Consider the following 22238-nt stretch of genomic DNA (forward strand, 5'->3'; position numbering starts at 1 on the left):
CACATGTTAACCGCAGTTACCTTCAAGGGAAATGGAATTGGAGAAGACAAAGGAGAATTTTTTTTTTAACTTTACATACTTCTGTGTTGTTTGAACTCATCATAACCTGGTCTTACTTGCGTAATTAAAAATGGCAATAATAAAGCTATACTACTGTTCCTCGTGTGCAACCCTGCTGTGCCCAGAAATGCACCCGCAGGAGTGTCTCTCATTGCATATGGCTCGAGGTTGGAGGCCCTGCCCGATCCCGCCGAGGAAGCCCCGCGCCTGAAGGGCAGCCAGACTGCTGAGCTTTGTGTGGACGAGAGGGGGAGGGCTCAGAGGCTTCCTTGTGGGACAGTTCGTAAAATGTCCCTAGGATCTGACCTGCGGCCACTGCCACCTCCCTGCTCTTCCCCTGGGCGCACAGCTCGCCCGAGGCCTTCAGGACTGGCTCTATGGCAACACCGTCCACCGTGGGGGGTTTGAAGCACCGTCAGCCTCGGGGAGGCAGGGTTGCTTCCGTCAGTGCCTCACCAGCCAAAGAGAACCGGTCGGCGGCCACACAACACCTCACTACCATCGCCATCCAACCCACAGGATCCTGTGGGCCTCAGTTCTGGAACAACCTGGCCCTCGCCTGCCCTGAGACCCTGACTGAGCAACTAGCAAAGGCCTCTCTGACCAAGAAAACAGGTTTAAAACGGACGCACAGAGAGGAGCAGAGGAGGGAGGTCCCATCAGGGAGGCCAACCCGCTCGGCTAAATGCATCCTGCACGTCCAGGGCAGTCGAGGTCAGGCTGCACTAACATCACACACCCAGTAAACTGAGCAACCAGGGAGCCCTGTGGTGGCCATGCATTCTCTTCACTCCACCCCAGCAGGCAGCGAGAAGGGGGAGTTTGTAGAAGCTGGCTCGGTTTAACTCAATCCACTAGAGGAAGCCACGGAAAAGCATGCAACAAGGCACAAAGAAGCTTCTGGAAAACTCTCCATCAACTTAACAAGTTCTGCAGGGAAGTACAGGGAGGCGATAAAGCACTGTGGTTGCAGGGCACAGGTCTGCGGGCAGACTCCCCACCCTTGTCTCAACCCCTCGCTGACTGTGTCATCCTGGAGACACTGCCTGCCGCTCAAAGCCTCAGCTTCCTCATCTGTAAAATAAACGAACAAAAACCCTAGTCCACGGAGGCTTGTGCGCATTAAATGAGATAACATCAAATGTAATTTGAAAAAAAAAAAAAAAAAAGCACAACGACCCGAGTTAATCATTCAGGGCTGCCAATAGCTGGTAACGTGGCCTGGAAGCCACAATCTTACGCAAAAAGAGGAAAGGAAAGGAACTTCTGATCCCTTTCCTCCCTGAAACATTGCCAAGAAATGGAACTGAGGTGGCAGCAAAACTGGAACCCAAGAGGGAAACGAAAATCCGTACAAAGAAGGAAACTAAAAGGGAGCATTAGCATGCCAGGAATATTAGAACCCATTCCCATCAGTCAGACATGAAATCAAACTACTACAGGCCTAGGGAGCCACGGTCATGAAAACCTCTCCACACAGCTCTGCCACCAGCCTCCTAGCAGCAAAAAAAGCATTAGCAAAACTAGTTCCCCGTCTGCACAAGAACCTGACGTTCAGTTAACGCTCTAGCTCTGCTCTCTAGAAACAAGACAGTACGTCTCCCCTATGCTCTAGGTCGCACTGTTTATCATTTTAAAAGACACCCGATGGGTACACTGCATGTGGACTGGGAAAGAGTACAAGGACCCCTGTGACCGGTTGTGTCTCTCAGGATCCTGGGGGCTTGGCCAACGCAGTTGTTCCAGAAGATATTGGCCCCCATGGGATCTGTAGCTGCCCCAGGTGGATCCCGTCTCCTTGCATCTGAGCTGTGCTATGTGGGCTGCTAGGACTCCCCGGAAGCAATGCCTGATGCTGCCCTGCCAGCAAGCCATGGTTCCCCTGCACTATCCTTCCAAACAGACTCAGGACAAGGGGGCCTATAAGCGCCCTGGGCGTTGGAATGTCTGGCTGACCCTGTGATGACTTCTCCGTGGGTGTTCTCACCGCCCAGGTTAGGCAGCCTTTTGCATGTACACTATACACCACGTGTTCTCTATACACCACGTGTTCTCCTGCCCACTGTCGCTGTCATGGTTCACATTCAGAGCCCATGTGCTGTGGACCAGGCATTGTGACTGTTCGCACACGATATGCTTCATCCTCAAAATGACACCGAGGGAGATACTGTAATAATCCCATTTCACAGGTGAGAGCACTGGGGCAACTCCCCGGGGTTACCTGGGACAGTGGAGGGGCCAGCTACGGGCAAAAGCAGGGGAAAGGCAGGCAAAGAAAGAGAAGAAGGAAGAAAAGACTGCACTAAAAACTAATAAGCCCACAGCAGGTGGGATTCAACATGTGTATTCATGTGCAGATACACATGGCACAACCTGGCATAAAGCAGGAAATAACAAGGAAGCTGCAATGAAGCAAAACGGATGGTAATTACAAGAAGCCAAACTGTAAACAGAGGCAAGCTCTCCTCTCATGGGTCATGTGGCGAGTCACGGAGGTTAAGTGAATGACAGTCTTTTATGCCCATCTCAGAGGAAACTTGAGCTCCACCTGCCTAAAGGGGGAAAGAAATCTTCTACAACCTCATTCTAAAATTCCAGGAATAAAGGTATATGCATACACCTGTATCTGCCCATACGTTATACCTGCACGTAAATTCAGCCACACAGAGGCATTCACACACAACTGCACACACATGGATGTATGGGTGTACATGAGTATATGTAAATGTGTGTGTCTTAGAAAATTCCACTGCACAAGATCAGAGTCACACAGGTATTGAGCAAGGCAAAGACAGCGCTGAAGCAGAGAGCCTGTTTTTACTTACTGTGTCCCACATCACAACGTGCACATCTGTGCTGAAGGAATTATTAATGTGCTGAGTAATATAAAGATTGATGAAATCACAGAAGTGGTGATACATGTTAACACCTAGGATTGGAAAAAAAGAAATCCATGTTAATTAACCCCAAAGAACAAATGATTACACAATTTTTATTCTACTCCATCTACTTATAGTATGATAGACTTTTAGCTGAAATCAGTGGGGGGGGGGGAAATTAAGAGTTTTTCCAAACCTAAAATGATCAGTACACAGGTAGTTCTCAGCTGACAGATTGACTGTGTTCAAAAATTCACTTTCAAATTGGAAATTAGGAATAAATTTTCCCATATACACTAAGAAACAAATGATCGTTACGTTCCCAGAAAAAATAACAGAAGCCTATTTAACTCAATATGGGGTGAACCTTGAAGACTAATCACTATTTTTATGATCATTTATTGTTTTTAAATCAATGGACACCTGGTCATCATGGAAGCATTGACAATGATGGCAACTATTAACATTTTGGTATTTTTCATTCCTGTCTCTTGTTCTCCTATTTAATCACTACTTATATTGCTTCTTGGGAAAACATTAACCAACTATCACTGAAAAGAGCTGAATGTCTCATGTCCTAATTAAAAGAGCATGAACTCTGGAGTCAGAAGAACTGAGTTGAATTATGAGCAAGTACTCAGGCAAGTTTGTAAATTCCAAAGCTTTAGCTTTCCTACCAGAGATCGGAAATCAATATACTTAGGTGCCAGCTTTTAGGTAATGTACCTAAAGTACCCAGCCCAGCACCTGGCACAAAGTCAAAACTTAGTGAAGACCAGCTGGATCCTGCTGGGTCAGAGGAAAGGGGAGGGCGGTGCTGCTATTTTTAAGTTCCTAAGTCCGGCATTCATAAGAAACTGAACATTTTCTCAATCTCTCTCTCTCTCTTCCTCTTTCTCAGTCTCTCTCTCTCTCTCTGTCTTCTGCCCCCTCTCTCTCCCCTTTCTCTTTCTCCACTTAGGTATGCAGGACCCAGTATTCAACCTGGAAATGTACAAATCCAAATGGGATAAAATTCCAAGAACTAACATTTAAAACATGCACTTTAAAGAAGGGAACATGTTGAATAAAAGAAAAACAGTGACTCTCAAAAGCAGAAGTCATAAAATATTCTGACTTCATTCCCAAAGCGAATAATAACGTTGTGTGCCAGAAGATAAGAGTAAAAAGGACTCCATTTATGAAAGTCAGGTCATTATGCTATACACCTTTAACGTATAAAGTGCTGGATGCCAATTATATCTCAACAAAGACAAGAAAAAGGAAAAAAATACTCCATTCTTTTTAGACTGGTATCTCAGATGAATGTTTAGAGGGACTTCTTTTTTCACCCAGAAAAATCTTGCCAAAGAGCATATTTTCAAATAAATAAGAAAAAGAAAGTTCTACGGCAACCCATCCGCTTTTCCCAGGTTAGCACACAGCACACGTTAGCTCTCTCATGAATCGTTCAGCAAGTTTATAACATTTATTGAGGGATGCTGAATGCACAAAATAGCACTTGGTACCAGGAGGATTTATAAAATAGGGAGAAAACGCAGGCTCTGTCCTCAAGAAATGGGCCCCAAATGAGTCTTGTTCTGCGGAATACTCATTCTCTCAAGGTAAGAGTTAATATGAAAAGGAACGCTGTATGACAGCATAAGGCAGAAGAAAAAGGCAGAGTTATGAATACAGGAAAGAAATGACACATGTCTACCCTGGCCTATTATTCCTACTTTACATCCTTTATTGCATAAGTAGCTACATAAATTTAACTGTTCGCACATGTTCAACCCTTTTTTCAGGCAGATCAGTGTTTTCTTTGCCCCATTTTAATCTGCATATTTTAAAAATGAGTCAGGACCTTGAACACAGCAGTTTTACCTGCTCTCATTTCCAAAACCTAAACGTGTCTGATTTCTGAACCTCATACTTTGTAATATAACACTTAGGGCTTCAGAAGGCAGAGCACATTAAAAATATGATCAATAAATTAGAGGAATTCTGAAAGATTTGTGACAGGCGGCTCTCTATATTTCACCTTGAGCCCAGCCTCTCATGAATTTGGATGTGGTGCGGCATAGAAACCTCCATCTCTTGTAATGAGAGAGATAACGGAGTACGATTTCTGTTGCTCCCTTCCAGGGCAACGAGTTCACAAAGCAAAAGCTGCGCCTGCATGTGGAGAATTAGAAGCTATCACCTTAACTAGGAAAATAATTTTAACTTTTTTTTTCAAGAATATATGGCAGAGCTAACTTCCAAAAGAATTTTAAGTTAACTTCAGTCACGGAGATGATACCAGAAAGTTTGCCAGAAGAGGTCATGGGCCTTCCTTTCCCACCTGCACTATATACACGGTTTTTAATTTTTAAAGAGTTCTACTGAAGCACAAGCTAAATCAAGCGATTAGAGAAACTACATGGGGTGAATGTAGTTACAAAAGGGGTACCCAGTCTTTCTCATCTTTTGATTTTGATTGAGTCATTTGATATCAATGTGAAAGTTTCTTCTAGCATGCCAAAAATATAAAACAGTGGGAAGTTCAAATTAGTTCACTTCTTCACGAGAAGAAAGCAAAAAGCAAATCTATTGTTTAATGTCACATTGCCCCCCAAATTATAGGAATACATATATCAAAAAAAGGAACAAAACCACATTAACCAATAAATAAATAACAGACAAATTAACTTCTCACCTGCATCTAATTTCATGAAGTAGGTTGGTTTCTCAATAACAATGTCACACTTAGCATCTTCTACTGGTCTGAAGTTGAGCTGAGTATAGCTTTGTAGCTCAGCAAACCTGGAATTAAGAATCAAGAGATACTTTCAAAGGGATCCTCCTGGACTTCCTACTGAAACCTTGTAACTTAGGATCTGTTCATTAAGCAGATTTTATTTCTAGAAAACACTCTTATAAAGACATGTGGAACTTCTCAAACTTACTAACATTTATGTAACTTGATATCGATTTTAATGTTGAGACAAAAAGCAAAAATGATTTTAAATTTCAGCCTAATGTGCAAGACCAACTGGGAACTTTGCTGACAAAGAAAAAATTTACACATAGAGTTGACCAAAAAACTCTACCAGTAAGGTGGGAAGATTAAAAAAGGTTTCTTGCAGTCTGACGAGGCTCAGAAGTAACATTGACCCAGAGAACCTTCTTGGATTCTGAGAAAGATGGCATTCCTAGAATTACCAAGTGCCTAGAAAAAACAGCAGACAGCTATGCTTCCCAGAGGAAAAGAAAGTCTGTTTCTCGGAAAACAACTTTGGAAGCCACTTGGTACAATTTTCTTCCATACAGAAGAAGACAATCACAAGTTAACCTAAAGATCGCTGTAACTCTTCATCTTTGAGACCATGTCTGAGGTAAGACAAATATCAAATAGAGCCTTTTAAAACACACATAATGCTGAAATATTTATTTGTAGTGGCTTCAAAAACAGGTCCACAAATTCTGTGATACTTCTTCCTTCAGGAGGTACAGATGAATATCCTCCCCTGGAGGGTGAGTTGGACTTAGTGACTCACTTCTTTTCTTTTTTTTTTTTAATTAATTTATTTTTTGGCTGCATTGGGTCTTTGTTGCTGCGTGCGGGCTTTCTCTAGTTGTGGCGAGTGGGGGCTACTCTCTGTTGCGGTGCACGGGCTTCTCATTGTGGTGGTTTCTCTTGTCGCAGAGCACAGCTCTAGGCGCGTGGGCTTCAGTAGCTGTGGCACACGGGCTCAGTAGTTGTGGCTCGCGAACTCTAGAGCGCAGGCTCAGTAGTTGTGGCGCACGGGCTTAGTTGCTCCGCGGCATGTGGGATCTTCCCGGACCAGGGCTCGAACCCGTGTCCCCTGTATTGGCAGGCGGATTCTTAACAACTGCGCCACCAGGGAAGCCCTAGTGATTCACTTCTAATGAGCAGAATATGGCAGAAGTGATGGTGGTCACTTCCTAGATTAGGATATACAAAGATCGAGGCCTCCATCTTGGGACATGCTTGTGCTCTCTCTCTCTCTTTCTCTCTCTCTTTTTCCCTCTCGCTCTCTCTCTCTTTCTCAGACAACACGCTCTTGGGGAAGCTGGCTGTCATGCTCTCAGTAGCCCTAGGGAGAGGCGCATATGGTAAAGAAATGACACCTCTGGCCAACAGCCAGACCAGAAAACCCAAAGATGACATGCGAGCTTAGGAAGCAGATTCTGCAGGCCCAGCTGAGCCTAGAGATGGTTACAGCCCTGGTCAACAGCGTGACTGCAACCTCCTCAGAGACCCTGGCCAGAGCCACCCAGCTAAGCTGCCTCCAAATCCCGGCTGTCAGAAACTTCGTGAGATAATAAATGTTTATTGTTTTAAGCTGCTAAATGTCTGAGTAATTTATTATACAGCAATAACTAATACAAATACACCCTAGGGAACTATCATGATATCAAAAGATAGTGGGAAGCAAATATCAAATATTCATTTTGGATCTCAGATATCAAAGTGTGCTAGGAATCAAAATACCCACGAGAAAACAGGAAGTTCTACTGCAAAAGTCTGTTAAGTCAAGTAAGATCCTGCATTGCAGAGAGTAAAATGATAGACCGTTATCCTGAATGGTTTACTTAGCATGAATGTTTGACCTCAAAAATGAACTCTCTTTGACATAAATCATAGCACTATTTTTTTTGATCTGTTTCCTAAAGCAAAGGAAATAAAAGCAAAAATAAACAAATAGGACCTAAGTAAACTTTTTTTTTTTTTTGGCCACTCCAAGTGGCGCGGCATGTGGGAACTTAGTTCCCTGACCAGGAATCAAACCCGTGTCCCCGCAGTGGAAGCATGGAGTCTTAACCACTGGACTGCCAGGGAAGTCCCAGGACCTAAGTAAACTTAAAAGCAGTTGTAAGCAAAGGAAACAGTCGACGAAATGAAAAGACAACCTACAGAATGGGAGACTATATTTGCAAATGATATGACAGATAAGAGGTTAACATCCAAAATATATAAAGAACTCATACAATTCAACATCAAAAAAACAAACAATTCCATTAAAAGATGGGCAAAAGAACTGAGTAGACATTTTTCCAAAGAAGACACGCAGAGAGCCAACAGGCACATGAAAAGATGCTCAACATCGCTAATCATTAGGGAAATGCAAATCAAAACCACACCTGTCAGAATAGCTATCATCAAAAAGAACACAAATAACAAATGTTGGCAAGGATGTGGAGAAAAGGGAACCCTCATACCCCGTTGTTGGGAAGGTAAATTGGTGCGGCAGTTACCAATGGGGAGAGGGAATTGCGGAGGGGCAAGATAGGGGATTAAGAGGTTCCAACAATTAGGTATAAAATAAATAAGCTACAAGGATATATTGTACAACAGAGGGAATACAGCCAATATTTTATAGTACCTATGAATGGAGCATAACCTTTAAAAATTGTGAATCCCTATGTTATATACCTGAAACTTATATAATATTGTACATCAACAATACCTCAATAAAAAGAAAAAAATGAACATTATATGAGTGTCCTGTGTGACTGTAAAGGGGAGCATGACAATTTCTAGGATGACAGAACAGTTCTGTAGCGTGACTGTAATAGTGGTTACATGTACCTAAGCATATGATATAAATTCTATAGAGCTATACATCCCTCTAAAAAATAAAAAATGCATGTAAGCATTGATGAAATCCAAACGTGTTTAGTTAATAATATTGTACCAATGTCAATTTCCTGGTTTGGATCATTGTGCTATGGTTATGTAAGATGTTATCATTAGAGGAAGCTGGGGTAAGGGTACAATGGAAACTCCTTGTACTATTTTTAAACTTCTTGTACCATCTTTAAACTATTTTTAAATGTCTACAAATCTCAAGTTATCTTAAAATAAAAAGCTTTTTAAAGTACCCTAATTCTTTAATATCTAGAGATGGTAAATTTCTTGCTAGAACTAGTTTAGTATTCAAAATGTTTTAAATCAAAATGTGTTCTCCAGGGCTTCCCTGGTGGCGCAGTGGTTGAGAATCCGCCTGCTAATTCAGGGGACACGGGTTCGAGCCCTGGTCTGGGAAGATCCCACATGCCGCGGAGCAACTGGGCCCGTGAGCCACAACTACTGAGCCTGCGCGTCTGGAGCCTGTGCTCCGCAACAAGAGAGGCCGCGACAGTGAGAGGCCCGCGCACCGCGATGAAGAGTGGCCCCCGCTTGCCACAGCTAGAGAAAGCCCTCGCACAGAAATGAAGACCCAACACAGCCATAAATAAATAAATAAATAAATATTTAAAAAAAAATGTGTTCTCCAATCTTTATATAAAGTTCAAAAAGCTTATCAAAGGTGCTTAAAGTCAGGGTAGTGTTTACCTTTGGAAAGGAGGGTGGGGGTTGTGTCTGGAACGGAGCCTGGGTGGGTGATGGTCTATTTTTGACCCAGGTAAGAGTTACTCAAGTGGGTTCACTTTTTCATAATCCAAACTGTACATTTCTCTATATGCTTGGTATGTACTTCAATAAATGTATATATTTTTTAAATGTTCCCCAAAACACATGCAGAAATTATGAGGAGTTAAAAAAATTCAGTTTTGAACTTTTTTCTTTCATTAGCAAATCGTAAGTACTATATCATACTTCCTAATATTTTATAAATACATATTTAATTCAGAAACAACTGATGATTCACTCTGGAGCCACCACTCCCCAGAAGCTCAGGCCAAATTATCTACAAATGGAGTAACATTTTCCATTTGAGAGTCCCTACCAAAATCTGCAAGTACCAATAATAAAGACAAAATTTCAGAAACATATTTTCCAAAAAAAAAATCTTACCAAGACTGCAGAGGGCTTTTGCGCTGGCCTTGAGACATCAACATACGAATGTCAAGTTTACAGTGTCCTCCAATTTCCCCGCTCTGGAAAAAATCTTCCTTAAATCTGGTGTACAACAAAAAATTAAGTTGAGTTTGGAAAATTGTTTCATGACTCAGACACGTGGGTTGTAACTAAAGTGGTTTGCCAATTTCCAAAATCAGTTTTCCATTAGAAGTTAACTCTTTAAAATAGAATATTTCAAACATACACAAAAGTAGCAAAATGGTATAAGGAATCTAATGTACCCATCACCCAGCTTCATAATGATCAACTCATTATGACCAATGCAGGTCATCCATCCCCTCCCCCATTCCCCAACCTCATCACCATATTATTAGGAAGCAAATCCAAGGCTTGCAAATCCTGAAACTGCAAATATTTCAGGATTTCCCTTAGATTTTAACATCTACTACTGAAGTACCTGTCGTGGTTTCTCTTGATGTTTCTTAAATCAAGGTAGAGATTGGTCGCTCTGCAGTACTGAAGGTAACGGGAACACACCAGACTTGAGTCATTCTGAAATAAGGTTGAGAAATAACAAAAAAATAACTGCGATTATTAACAATTCCAGGACAGGCTGGACTTGCTTGACATCATGCTGACAGCATGTTGCCTTCAGGTTCCAACCACACGATGGGATGAAAAGTGCTTCCCGATGACCACTTCTGTTTAAGGATTCTTCTCCCTGGCAGACATTGGCCAAGCATACTTTTACCAATTTGCACACTTTTAGGTTACTGCGACGCACCCTTAAATGTTCTATCACCTTCAAACTTTAGAGAGTCAGCAGCTGTATTTGTGGTTCATTTCACCCTCCTGGAAAAAAAATAATGCACTCAGAACCCTCACTAACCCCACAGCTATGTGAAAAAGCATTTTCCAAAGACCAGCCAAAGGAAACAAGGAAGAATGCCCACATCAGAGTCATTAAAATGCAAGGCAGGAAGGGCAGTTTGCCAATTTGAATTAGAGGTACTTTCTGCAAACCTTGAAACCTGTGGGAGTCTCTGTCTCCACAGCAGCGGGAGAGCCATGTTTTCTAACTCACTGAGGTAAAGAAGTTTTTGTTTGTTTGGTTTTGGTTTTTTAAATAAATTTATTTATTTTTATTTTTGGCTGTGTTGGGTCTTTGTTGCTGCGCGTGGGCTACTCCTCGCTGCGGTGCACAGGTTTCTCACTGCGATGGCTTCTCTTGTTGTGGAGCACGGGCTCTAGGCTCGCGGGCTCAGTAGCTGTGGCTCACGGGCTCTAGAGCGCAGGCTCAGTAGTTGTGGCGCACGGGCTTAGTTGCTCCGCGGCATGTGGGATCTTCCCAGACCAGGGCTCGAACCCATGCCCCCCGCATTGGCAGGCGGATTCTTAACCACTGTGCCACCAGGGAAGCGCCTGAATGGTGTTTTGGAATCTGGAGTTGGTAAGGGGTCATACCCTGATAGCATAAAACCTAACAAGGCAGATCTTGGTGAGGAAAGCATTCTGCAAACCACCTTGGAAGAGGTGTGCGAGGTGGAGATGGGGCCCTTCCCTGCCCTTTCCACATGAACAGCTAAACTCCAGCCAAAGTGTAAAACGTCGTCTGTTAAAGACACCCCTCAGCAGTGCAGGTTAACGCCTTGCCTCCATCTTCCGGTTCAGCCACCTTGCTAGAGTCGCTTGAAGTTCTTTCACGCGACACCCTCCAAAAGCACTATACAGCATCTATTCAGTTTTTGAAAGCAGCTGGAGGCCATGTCCTCCTTTCAAACATATATCAGATTGTCATAGTTTGAGGCAATTAAAATATTTCTGGGTTTAGAATTATTCCCCCCAACATATACTAAGAAGAGAGGTTGATAAATTACATCTTTATAAATGCCCTTGCAAGTAGTTTGGGACACGTGATACACCCTCACCATGCTGTGTTTGTTAGCACTTTGCCGCTTACAAAACGCTTTTCTGTATGTTTGCTGGCTTGATTCTCACAAACAGTATAGCAGATAGGCAGGGCAGGTATTACCGATGCCACTGGACCAGACAGTGAGGGATTCCTTTCATAGTGCTACCTATCTTGTTTTTATATTATGATCTAACTACTACGAGTGTAGGGGATTAAGAGGTACAAGTTATTAGGTATAAAATAAGCTACAAAGATATATTGTATAACAAAGGGAATATAGCCAATATTTTATAATAACTAAAAATGGAATATAACTTTTAAAAGTGTGAATGTGAATCACTATATTGTACGTCTGTAACTTATATAATATTGTACATCAACTATACTTCAATAAATAAATGAATAAATAAATAAATACTACGGGTGTTTCTGAATAAACACACTCGTTTATGAAGGGGTTAAACACCCACCATTCCCTTCGGCTGGCAGAGCACGTGGAGTTCCTCCAGCCGCTCTCCAGAATACCCAAAGTCGGCTTGCTTCCAGAATATTTCCTGGGCTGATTCAAGAGTGTCCGTCCTGTTTGAAAACAAAAAATTCTGTGATATTCATCTTTTTACTTTTTCTGGACCTTAACTTTTCTTTCTAAGTGTTAAATTGCTAGAAGTCAGTCATTATTTTTTTTTAAGTAAACTATCATAATTTTAAAATCTATCCCTCACTACATGAAGTAACCAAAATAAGTTATTTATAGACTTACTCCCTTATAATAAAAATACAAAATGGAAAGGTATGAAGTTAGGATCATCTGGAACTGAAGATAATGAACTGTTAATTACTGTATTTTCTTTACCCCATTAACCCTGCGTGCGTTGGAAACACTGATTATACTTAACTCTCTTCTCCAGAACCAAGAGAAACCATCCATTTATCTTCTTAGCATACGCTGGGGGAAAATATTTTCTGTGATCCATACTGTTTTCTCCCTCTGGCAGAGGAAATGAGAGATATTCCTGTCCCAGTGGGAGACAGTCAAGTTGAACTCATGACTGTGTAAGCAAATTAATATCTAAAGGAATTACTATCTAATACCAAAAGAGTCTAGCTGGAAATTGGAGCCTCAGCATACACTGCAGAGAAAGGAGAAAAAGTACAGGGGAAGAGGTATTCCATCCAGAAACTTACCATCCCATATCCACGTAGGTGCAAACAGGGTAACTAAACCTGAACTCTGGTCTGCAGGATTTCTCATAACCCCAGCAGTACTTTAAATTTTCTAAGTGTTTCTGGAACATAAGAGGTATATGTTTAGACTTGTCTACCTTCTTCTGACATTTAGAGAGGACTCAGAGTTTTTCCATGAGGAAAACAAATCTTTATAGAACTTTCACCTTCATGTTTTATAATACTTATTCATGTAATAGAAATAAGTAAATTATAAAAAAAGCAGTCTCAAGTTTCTTAACAACAATTATCCTTAATCACCAACCCCTCCCCACCAGGTCTGTCCTCCCACCAAAAATCTGGGTTTTAGCTAGACTACCACAGATCATTTGAATTGCCATTTTTTTAACTTAATTAATTAATTTATTTTTTATTGAAATATCGTTGATTTACAATGTGTTAATTACTGCCATACAGCAAAGTGATTCAATTATACATATATATATATATACCCACATCCTTTTTTTAATTTATTCTTTTCCATTATGATTTACCATAGGATATTGAATATAGTTTTCTGTGCTCTACAGTAGGATCTTATGTACCCATTCTATATATAAAAGCTTACATCTGCTGACCCCAACCTCCCACTCCATCCCTCACCTAACCTCCCCTGAATTTCTGGTTTCTCGAAGTAGCTTAATGAAATCAGTGAGTAAACGGATCCTAAAATCAGTCCCTAGAGAGTCACAAAAATTGGAATTTCTATCACCAGAAGAATCACAACTAAACCGAACGGATCAGCACCTTTACTCATCAATTGAGATCAGCAGAGATCCCGGAAGATGTCACAGCTCTGCAGCCCTTGGGGGATACAGCAGCTGCTGCCGGCCAGGGAGCTTAGGATGCTGTTCTGCGAGGCCCCAGGAGCAGTCCTGATCTGATTCCCAGCCCTGCCCCTCCGCATGCTTCCTGTGCCAGCACCATGGGAAAGGAAATGGCTCACAATGCCCTGCTTTGATCTCTGAGGCCTCGTGAGATGTCTGAATGGGCTCCAATCTGAAACCTTTCCAACAACTCTAAAACAGAAGGAAGGCCGCAGTAATAGTCTTAATTATTTGGAGACAGAGGTGGAGGTGTTATTACCAAAATGAAGTGCTGAGAGATCCTCTGAAGTGCAGATTAAGAAAAGAGAGGGGTGAAATTCTCCAGTTACTTGTAACTAGATATTCTTTTCTGCATCAGATCTAATTCACTTCATTTACAGAGTATACAAATAGCATAGGGTGCCTATTTATTTTACTAGTGATTTAGATTTGAAATCTCACCCTTGTGAGTGGGACATAATTCTTAGCAAAGTTGAGTCATTAAGAAGCATCAGATGAAATACAAACACTGATTGACCCACAGTTACAAGAGACTGAAGTCTACCTTCAGGTTCAAGTTATAATGAGGAACTAGTGAACCAGCCTAAATTGCTTCCTTTTAAAAATAAACAGGGAGAGAATAGTATTTACCTTATAAGGACAATGCGAGTCTTTCTTACAGACCGTGGCAATATGCCTATTATTGTGCAAAAAGAAGGGAATATGCTCTTCTGGCAGGCGGAGGCTGGCATAGTTGAACAGAGGGGCGCCCAGAATGCCATCAGCCTGGGGAGGAACCTCGTCTTGGCCACTCAGGGGAACTTCACGAAGCAATGCTCCAAAGACAAGCAGCATGAACATAGCAACCTCCAAGCCTAAAGGTCAAATTGACAACATCCTCATTAAGACATATCCTTTCAAAGCCAAAGGGGTCAAGGGCTAAGCACAATTACAGTGAACTTCGCTATTTCACTGAATAATGTTCCTTTACTCTACAAATATTGATTGTGCACTTGTTACATGCCAGGCACTGTGTTAGGAGCTAGGTATGCAGAGGTGAACAAAGCAGGAAGGACCCCTGCTCTCATGAAGCTTACAAGCTAGTGCAGTAGACATAAAATAAACAATCAAATAAATAACTTCAGATGATGACAAAGGCTGTGAATCAAATAAACCGAGGGCTGGCAAACTTTTTCTGGAAAGGGCCAGGTAGTAAACATTTTTGGCTTTGCAGGCCAGGCAGTGTTTGAGATAACTCCTCAACAGGGCCTTTATCAGGAAAGCAGCCATAGCTATGCTAGAGGAAAGGGGGGCCGTGTTCTAATAAAACTTTATTTACAAAGGTGGAAGGAGGACCTTGATAGGACCCTGTCTGAGTAAGTAAGGTAACGTGATACACAACACAGTATGCTGGTTAAGCATATAGACTTTGAAGCTAGTCCACTGAGGTTTGAGTGTGGCTGCAGCCTAAGCTGTTTGACCTTGAGCAAGTTATTTAATCTTTCTGTGTCTCAGCTTTTCCATCTGTAAAATGGAAATCAGAATAACACTTCCCCATAGGGCTGTTGTGAGTTAAATATTGGTAACGTGTCTAGACGTACCTGGCACGTTAAAAGCTACGTTAAGTGTTTATTAAATAAATGTTTAAAGCTACATGGGATGGGGCGGGGTTGCTAAATAACGTTTGAGCTGAGACCTGCCAGATGAGGAGCAGGGAAAACATGCCAGGAAGAGAGAAGAAAGGAAGTACAATGGTTCCGAGCAAGTGTGTACCTGCTGAATAAAAACTAACAATCACTGCAGTATGTGAGAATACGCTACTTTTCTAAGTACCAGGATGCAGCAAGGAACGTACAGTTGAAAACTAAATTCCTAAGCCCTCGTGAAGCTTACATTCTAGGGGGTATAATAGCATCTATGGGGACTTCCCTGGTGGTCCAGTGGCTAAGACTCTGTGCTGCCAATGCAGGGGGCCCAGGTTTGATCCCTGGTCACGGAACTAGATCCCACATGTTGCAACTAAGACCCAGCACAGCCAAATAAATAAATAAATAAATATTTTTAAAAAAATAACATCTACGATATTAACAACTGAGGCTAAAACTAAGAAAACTCCAGGAGTGAGTTTTCTTAGTCTGCCTCAGGGCTGTGCCCTTAAACTCTCCTTGTCCCGCCTTAGTATTGTGAAAAGAGATGATGGTCACGGACCTTACTGCATTTCTAACTCACCCTAGAAGGATTAAATCTCTTAGACCAGATTTCACTTATATTTTACAGATAATAATCATGCCATTTGGGGTTCACTTTAGTGGTTTCTTTGCTCTATTTTTTTTAAAGTGGTCTTCCCACCAGATGATAGAGCCCTGGTACACATGAGCAGCTCCCAGCAGGGTCTGCTGTCACTGGAGCACACTGGAAAACGCAGCGTTCAAAATCAGTCTTCACTGACTATGGGCGATGAAGATGGAGCCTTTAGTAATAGACTGCTATGTTCAATCAGGCCTCAAGTCCCAAGGCCAAGTAATCATAGCTAAACAGTTGGCACACCAAGAAGAAATCCCTTTCCCCTCTGGAGTGGGAAATATAGTGGCTCTTTTAGGTAACCCTAAGGAGTATATTGTCATTTGTTATAAAGGTCACCTGAATTAATATTTTTAGTTGGGACTTTTATCCAACCATGAGTTGATAGCAATTTCACAAAATTTAAAAATACATATTAATAGCAACAGTGACTCTAATTATAATGAAAATATTTACCTCTTTAATCCTCAGAACCACCAAGAAGCTGTTGTGATGTTTCAGATATCTAAAATCTGTCAGAAATGAAACGGATTACCTTAAAAGGATGTTAAAATAGACTTTCACATCCAGATGATATTTTGAATTAAAGGAAATATTAAGAGAGAAGATAATTTAACAAGATAACCTGTAAGCAGAGGGACTGGCATTTAGTGAGACACGCCTTAAGCAGAAGGCCTGGCTCAGGTGCCCTTTCCTTGCCTTAACAAACACATACTGCTAAAAGCAAGGTTGCAGGTCATAACCCTCAACACAGCCACTTAACAGAACAGATTCTAACAGTGAGCAGGAAGGAGATGACCCACTTTATACAGACACCAACTGGTACAGGCCAGCAGGACACTCAGCAGATAAAACATTCCTAGGAGAAAACAATCTGCCTGGTTCTCACCAAAGTAATCCGACTCACCGAATCAAACTGCTCCCTAGGCTCTACTACAACCTGAGCTTTCAGATTCAACAGGCAGAATGGCCAATCCTTTGCTCACCCCTCCAGGAAACAGGTCACTGCTATGACCAAGTCTTGGCCTTTGGTTATCCAAATCCATTATCCTCGACTGAGCTCTAGCCATAACTAAATCCACTGATCCATGAAGGAGTAACGCTTAGGTCAAGGGAAAAATCTAAAGACTCAGATCAGAAACCTGCCTTTTGCAGAGAGCATGCACCCGCTTGCATAAACTAGGAGTGGCTGCTGGTGCTTGAAAGCACAACCTCGGGGCCTGGCAGAGCCCTTCTGGTGTTGAGTCCTCTTGCAAGAGCCCCTGAGGGATGGGAGGGCGCACTTCCCCAGCAGATAGAAGCTTTGGCAGCTGAGCTACTTTTTCCTTCAGCAAGGAAAAAAACCCAGCTGTTTCCACAGGCCTAAGACGGGGAGAGGAAAAAGGCAAAAGCCAGAAAGGTGATGAGACATGAAAGCCCGAGGCTGACAGCGAACACAGCGGGTGAGAGGGGGTGAAGCTCTGTGACAGAGCTTGGGAACGTTTAAAGAAGGCAGTGGACAGGTGAAAAGTTAAACGCATCTGAGACCCACAAGGACTCCTAAAACTGCTCGCCCCGACAAGTGCTAGAAGTTTTCCACGGCAGGAGGTTAGAAAGAGCCTGGCTGGCTGAGATGCCCAGGTGAGGTCCACCAGCTGTCTGTCTGCTAGAACGTCAGTGGAACCAGGGCGGCGGGGTCAGCGGCGAGCGCCCTTCCGCGGCCACGATGCTGCGCTGAGGTTTGGGGCGCAGAGATCCCCGGGGGCCGCCCAACACCCAACACCGCACTCCCCACCCCCGGTCCCCGGCGCGCCTGGGAGGGGCCTGGAGAGCGGCTCCGCCCCGGCCTGGGAAACCCGGTCAAGGGGGCGCCGGCCGGGGAGCCGGCGTTCTTCCCCGCGCCCGGAGGGCCCCCGGGGTCCCGTTCGCCGCTGCAGGCGCCATGAAGAGGCCGAGCGCTCGGGGTCGGGAGGGTCAGGATCGGCTTCCCCACGTCCGCCTCTTCGGCCCGCGGGCGATGGGAAGGCGCAGGCGGACCCGTGGAGAGGCGCCAGCCCTCCGGGAAGCCGCGCCGGGAGCGGGCAGAAGCGCCCACCGCGCGCCCAGCCCCGAGAGCCGCTCAGCCTGCCGCGGCACAGAGGGGGGCGGGTGAAGGCTCCGCGGACCCCGGGGCGAGTCCCACCTGGAGCCGGGAGAGCCGGGGCTGCGGAGGAGGCGGCGGCGGCGGCGGCGGCTGCTCCGGAGGAGGGAGTCGTCATAACCGGCGACTGCAGCTCACCGGAAACCTCGGGCGCCGGAGCCGGGCCAGGGGGCGCCCGGGAGCCGCCGGGACACCTAGGCCGGCCTGCGTGGGGAGGCGGACCCCCGCCGCGCCGGGGGCCGCCAGGGCAGAAGCCGGGCCACGCGGGCCGGGCGGGGGCTGGGAGCGCGGGGCCCGATGGCAGGTCCGCGGGGACCGGCTCGAGGGGCACCGTCTGCGGTTCCCTGCGTTCTCCCGCCAGGGCCAGAGAGCCAGACTGGACTGTCCTCCTTGGGAGGAAGGGATAAGGCGCTTAAAGGACCCTGGGACGGGTTGGGTAGAAAGCCTGACTCTCCTTCCCTTCTTCCTTCTCATTGCTTTGCACTGAGGCGGAGTTTTACTGTTTTCTTAATTAGAGCCGAAGTTGCCGCTCTCACTTTCATACGTGGGGCCTGCCCGTAGTTGGCGGCACTTTCCGGTGGCCAACCAGAGGATGGAGGACTCTTTGGAGTCCTTGAACAATATGTAGTAATACTCTTGCCTCTCTTCGTAACTACTCGAAAACTCACCAAGATTAAATGCCGCTTTGTGGAGTTTGATTTTTATCGCTTTATTATTTTATAATTATTTAAATTGCAATTGCGTAATTATTTTATCATAATTATTTGAACGCCCATCTCCCATACTTCTACTCTTGGCACCCTCGGTTCTCACGGTATGCTGCGTAGTATAGAGCACAGTTAAGGTGAGCATTATTGATTCAACTTGAACTGATCAAAGTTGATATCATCAAAATAAACACGCTCAGACACATAAAATCACCGGTATTAAGTTCTATGATCATAAGAAAATACAACAGTTTGTTTCCAAAGGCTTACATAATCTTCAAATAATTTTTTCAGATACCGTTATGAGAACAAATTCCATTAGTAACCTGCTAAATGAGTAACATTTTCTGGATTTTTTCTTTCAAATAATAGCAATGCAAAAACACATGGTACTTGACATGTGCCAAGGATTATTCTAAAGCCCTTTACAGTATTAACTCGTTTACTCTTCATGTAAAAGACTCTGCCTCTAAAGGAAGTACTGTTCTATTATTTCATACTTTGCCACCCCTTACCAATAAGCACAGTAACTTTAAAAAGTGCTTTCTCAGCTTACTTGCCACCAATCTATTTTGTCATGTACAGGAAATATAGCTTTCCTCTTAGTTGATTCAAAATGAATAAACAAGCTGGTTTGCCCCTGAGTGATATGCGATGAAGATATAGAGGTAGATACATAGATTTTTTTAAAGAACGCATGAGAACAATATATGAGAAAGGCTTCTAAAAATATGGTAGTCTCATTGCAAGAGCAGACAAACCAATCCAACTGTTGTGAGGTGTACATGGTGCTATTTTAAATGGCTAAATATTAAGTTGTGGTCATTCTGGCTCAGGGGAGACAAAATGTGATGGGGCTTTAAGAACATGAGGTTGTGTTCTATCGTACTGTAACAGCCATTCTTAACATAGAATTTCCCTCCCAAAATATCAATGTTAAAATATAGTTTTAAACAATAAACTCAAACGTCTATTAACAGGAGACTGATGAATAAACTATGGTATATTCACACAATGTAGAGCTATGCAGGCGTAAAAAAGGATTGAGAAATATCACTATACACTGCAGGATATATTATTGAGTGGAAAAAGCACAGTAGAAAAAGAATGTGCAATATGCTATCATTTATTGAGGAAAGGGAATATATATGTATATATTTATGTATATAAATTGTTATTTACAAATAGAATAACAACATTAAAATGATTACCTATGGGGGAAGGAGGGAATATAGGTATAGGGAACAAAGAAGATAAGTTCTCTGAATATACATTATATACTTGTGACTTTAGAATCATGTAAATATTTTACATTATAAAACAAAACTAGGGACTTGCCTGGTGGCGCAGTGGTTAAGAATCCGCCTGCCAATGCAGAGGACACGAGTTCGAGCCCTGGTCCGGGAAGATCCCACATGGCGCAGAGCAACTAAGCCCGTGCACCACAACTACTGAGCCTGCGCTCTAGAGCCCACGAGCCACAGCTACTGAGCCCGCGAGCCTAGAGCCCGTGCTCCACAACAAGAGAAGCCACCGCAGTGAGAAGCCCGCGCACCGCAACGAAGAGTAGCCCCCCGCTCGCCGGAACTAGAGAAAGCCCATGTCCCACAACTACTGAAGCCCGCATGCCTAGAGCCCGCGCTCCGCAACAAGAGAAGCCACCGCAATGAGAAGCCCGCGCACCGCAACGAAGTGTAGCCCCCACTCGCCGCAACTAGAGAAAGCCCACGCGCAGCAACGAAGACCCAATGCAGCCAAAAGTAAATAAATTAAAAAAAAAAAAAACCCCAATCTGCCCTTCATCATCCGTTGAAAAGGTCTAGAAACAACCAACCTTGTAGCAAGAAGCACCCCTTGTGCCCAGACTGTGATCTCGGTACACCCTTTCCCATTTAATGAATATAGGCTCCATAGAAAAATGGATTAATCTGGGGTATCCATAGAAAAATGGTCTTAGATATGGGGCAGGAAATGTACTAGAAGAACCTGAAAGATTTTACAGAAAGAAGCAAGGAAGCAATCAAAGGCTATGAGGGTCACACCAAAAGGACTCAGGAACCAATTTGAGAAGGTTCCCTCTGGTCAAAGATACAATAATTTAAAGCATCAATAGGGTAACTGTAATGGACTGAAGCACAAACATATTTAAATATTAAATTCAAAAAGATCCAACTAATCGATCAAATACACAAGCCAAAATCCTCGCTGTTCATCTTGGATGATAGAAAGGAACCAAATTTAATTGTGAGAACTGGTAAATAAAGGAAAAGAATGAAGCAGATTTATCCTGTCTTTCCTATATGAATTATGATGCAAGTAACCAAATAGTTGATGAGGTAAAGTTACTTTTTACAGAAACATTTCAGACTTAAATATAATAATCAAGTCCTATGTCTGAAATTTGCTTCAAAATAGTCAGTATGGGTCGAGAGGAAGCACACATGAAGTATAAATGAAACAAAATGGGCCATAAATTGAATGCTGTTAAAGAGTAAACGTTAGTAAGTATACGGCATTCGTTATCTGCTGTCTCTTTTATGTAACTTTGAAATTTTGAATAATCATAATTTTTACATTGCACTACAAGTTTGCTAAATGGCTTGTAAGTTTGCCACTCACATACTGGCATTTTGGATAGCTCACAGTGTTAGCAAAATGCTTAACTATCGGCAGAATATAGCGTATTGGTTCTCTGACATATCCAACTGCTTAAAACATAAATCAAAGGTATTAAAATGTTAAGCAAGCAAATTTTGACTAAATTTGATCTTATGCTACAGTTGATCTATATGCTTATGGTTTTACAGAAGAGCAGTAAGAGAAACAGCATTGTTTAGTTAATGGTTCAGAGCATGGACTCTGCAGCCAAACTGCACAAATTAGAGTCTCAACTTTGCCACTTATTTGCCATATGACCTTGAGCAATTACTTAACCTTTCTTCATTTTAAAAATGGAGATGATAATGGTATTCACTTTAAAAGGCTTATTTGAAGATAAAGTGCAGGTATACAATCCCATTTCCAAAATCCTTGGTACCGTATGTGTTCCTGATTATTTTTTAACAGAATAGGGTATGCACACCATCTTACTACCTAACACCCTCACTGTGCCCTGGATCAGCACCCCATACTCTCACACAAAATGCAGCAAAATGCATGAATACTCACACTAAGTGAGATAAAGCCTGTAATAGCCTCATGTCAGTGAAGGTCAGGCTTTACTACCAAAGCAGACTTGACCACAAGCTTATTAAAGAAACATTTGGTTTTCAGAGCTTTCTAGATTTCAGAACAGTGGATGAGTGATTATGATCTCATATAAGTGAATTCCTTAACAATAGCAAAGTAAGCACTGTGTTTCCTATCATCACCTATGACCACAGATTTTTTTTTTAATAATATGTTATTTGTAAAAATTAAGATTGTCATTTCAAAAG

At 42.9% G+C, this 22238-nt stretch overlaps 1 protein-coding gene across 5 annotated transcripts in view; it reads right to left on the reverse strand.

Moving 5' to 3' along the window:
- The window catches only part of EOGT (EGF domain specific O-linked N-acetylglucosamine transferase), a 32763-nt gene extending 14066 nt beyond the window's left edge, over nucleotides 1–18697 (reverse strand). For 2 of the 5 annotated variants that reach the window (XR_005021981.1, XM_036870495.1), the window contains exons 1-9: nucleotides 18137–18697; nucleotides 16432–16487; nucleotides 14326–14549; nucleotides 12830–12930; nucleotides 12115–12223; nucleotides 10190–10284; nucleotides 9727–9831; nucleotides 5620–5726; nucleotides 2886–2989 (exon numbers count right to left, since the gene is read on the reverse strand). Coding sequence is in view for 4 of the 5 variants with exons in the window: in XM_036870495.1 (XP_036726390.1) it covers nucleotides 2886–2989; nucleotides 5620–5726; nucleotides 9727–9831; nucleotides 10190–10284; nucleotides 12115–12223; nucleotides 12830–12930; nucleotides 14326–14535 (831 nt within the window). In the remaining variant the exon portion in view is untranslated. Of the gene's footprint in view, nucleotides 1–2885; nucleotides 2990–5619; nucleotides 5727–9726; nucleotides 9832–10189; nucleotides 10285–12114; nucleotides 12224–12829; nucleotides 12931–13615; nucleotides 13798–14325; nucleotides 14550–16431; nucleotides 16488–17506; nucleotides 17726–18136 lie in introns of those variants that run through there. The other 3 variants (XM_036870496.1, XM_036870498.1, XM_036870497.1) reach the window with 3 other exon arrangements.
- Nucleotides 18698–22238: the final 3541 nt, after the last annotated feature.

This window comes from Balaenoptera musculus, chromosome 11, assembly GCF_009873245.2.
Source record: "Balaenoptera musculus isolate JJ_BM4_2016_0621 chromosome 11, mBalMus1.pri.v3, whole genome shotgun sequence".
Classification (NCBI taxonomy): Eukaryota; Metazoa; Chordata; class Mammalia; order Artiodactyla; family Balaenopteridae; genus Balaenoptera; species Balaenoptera musculus.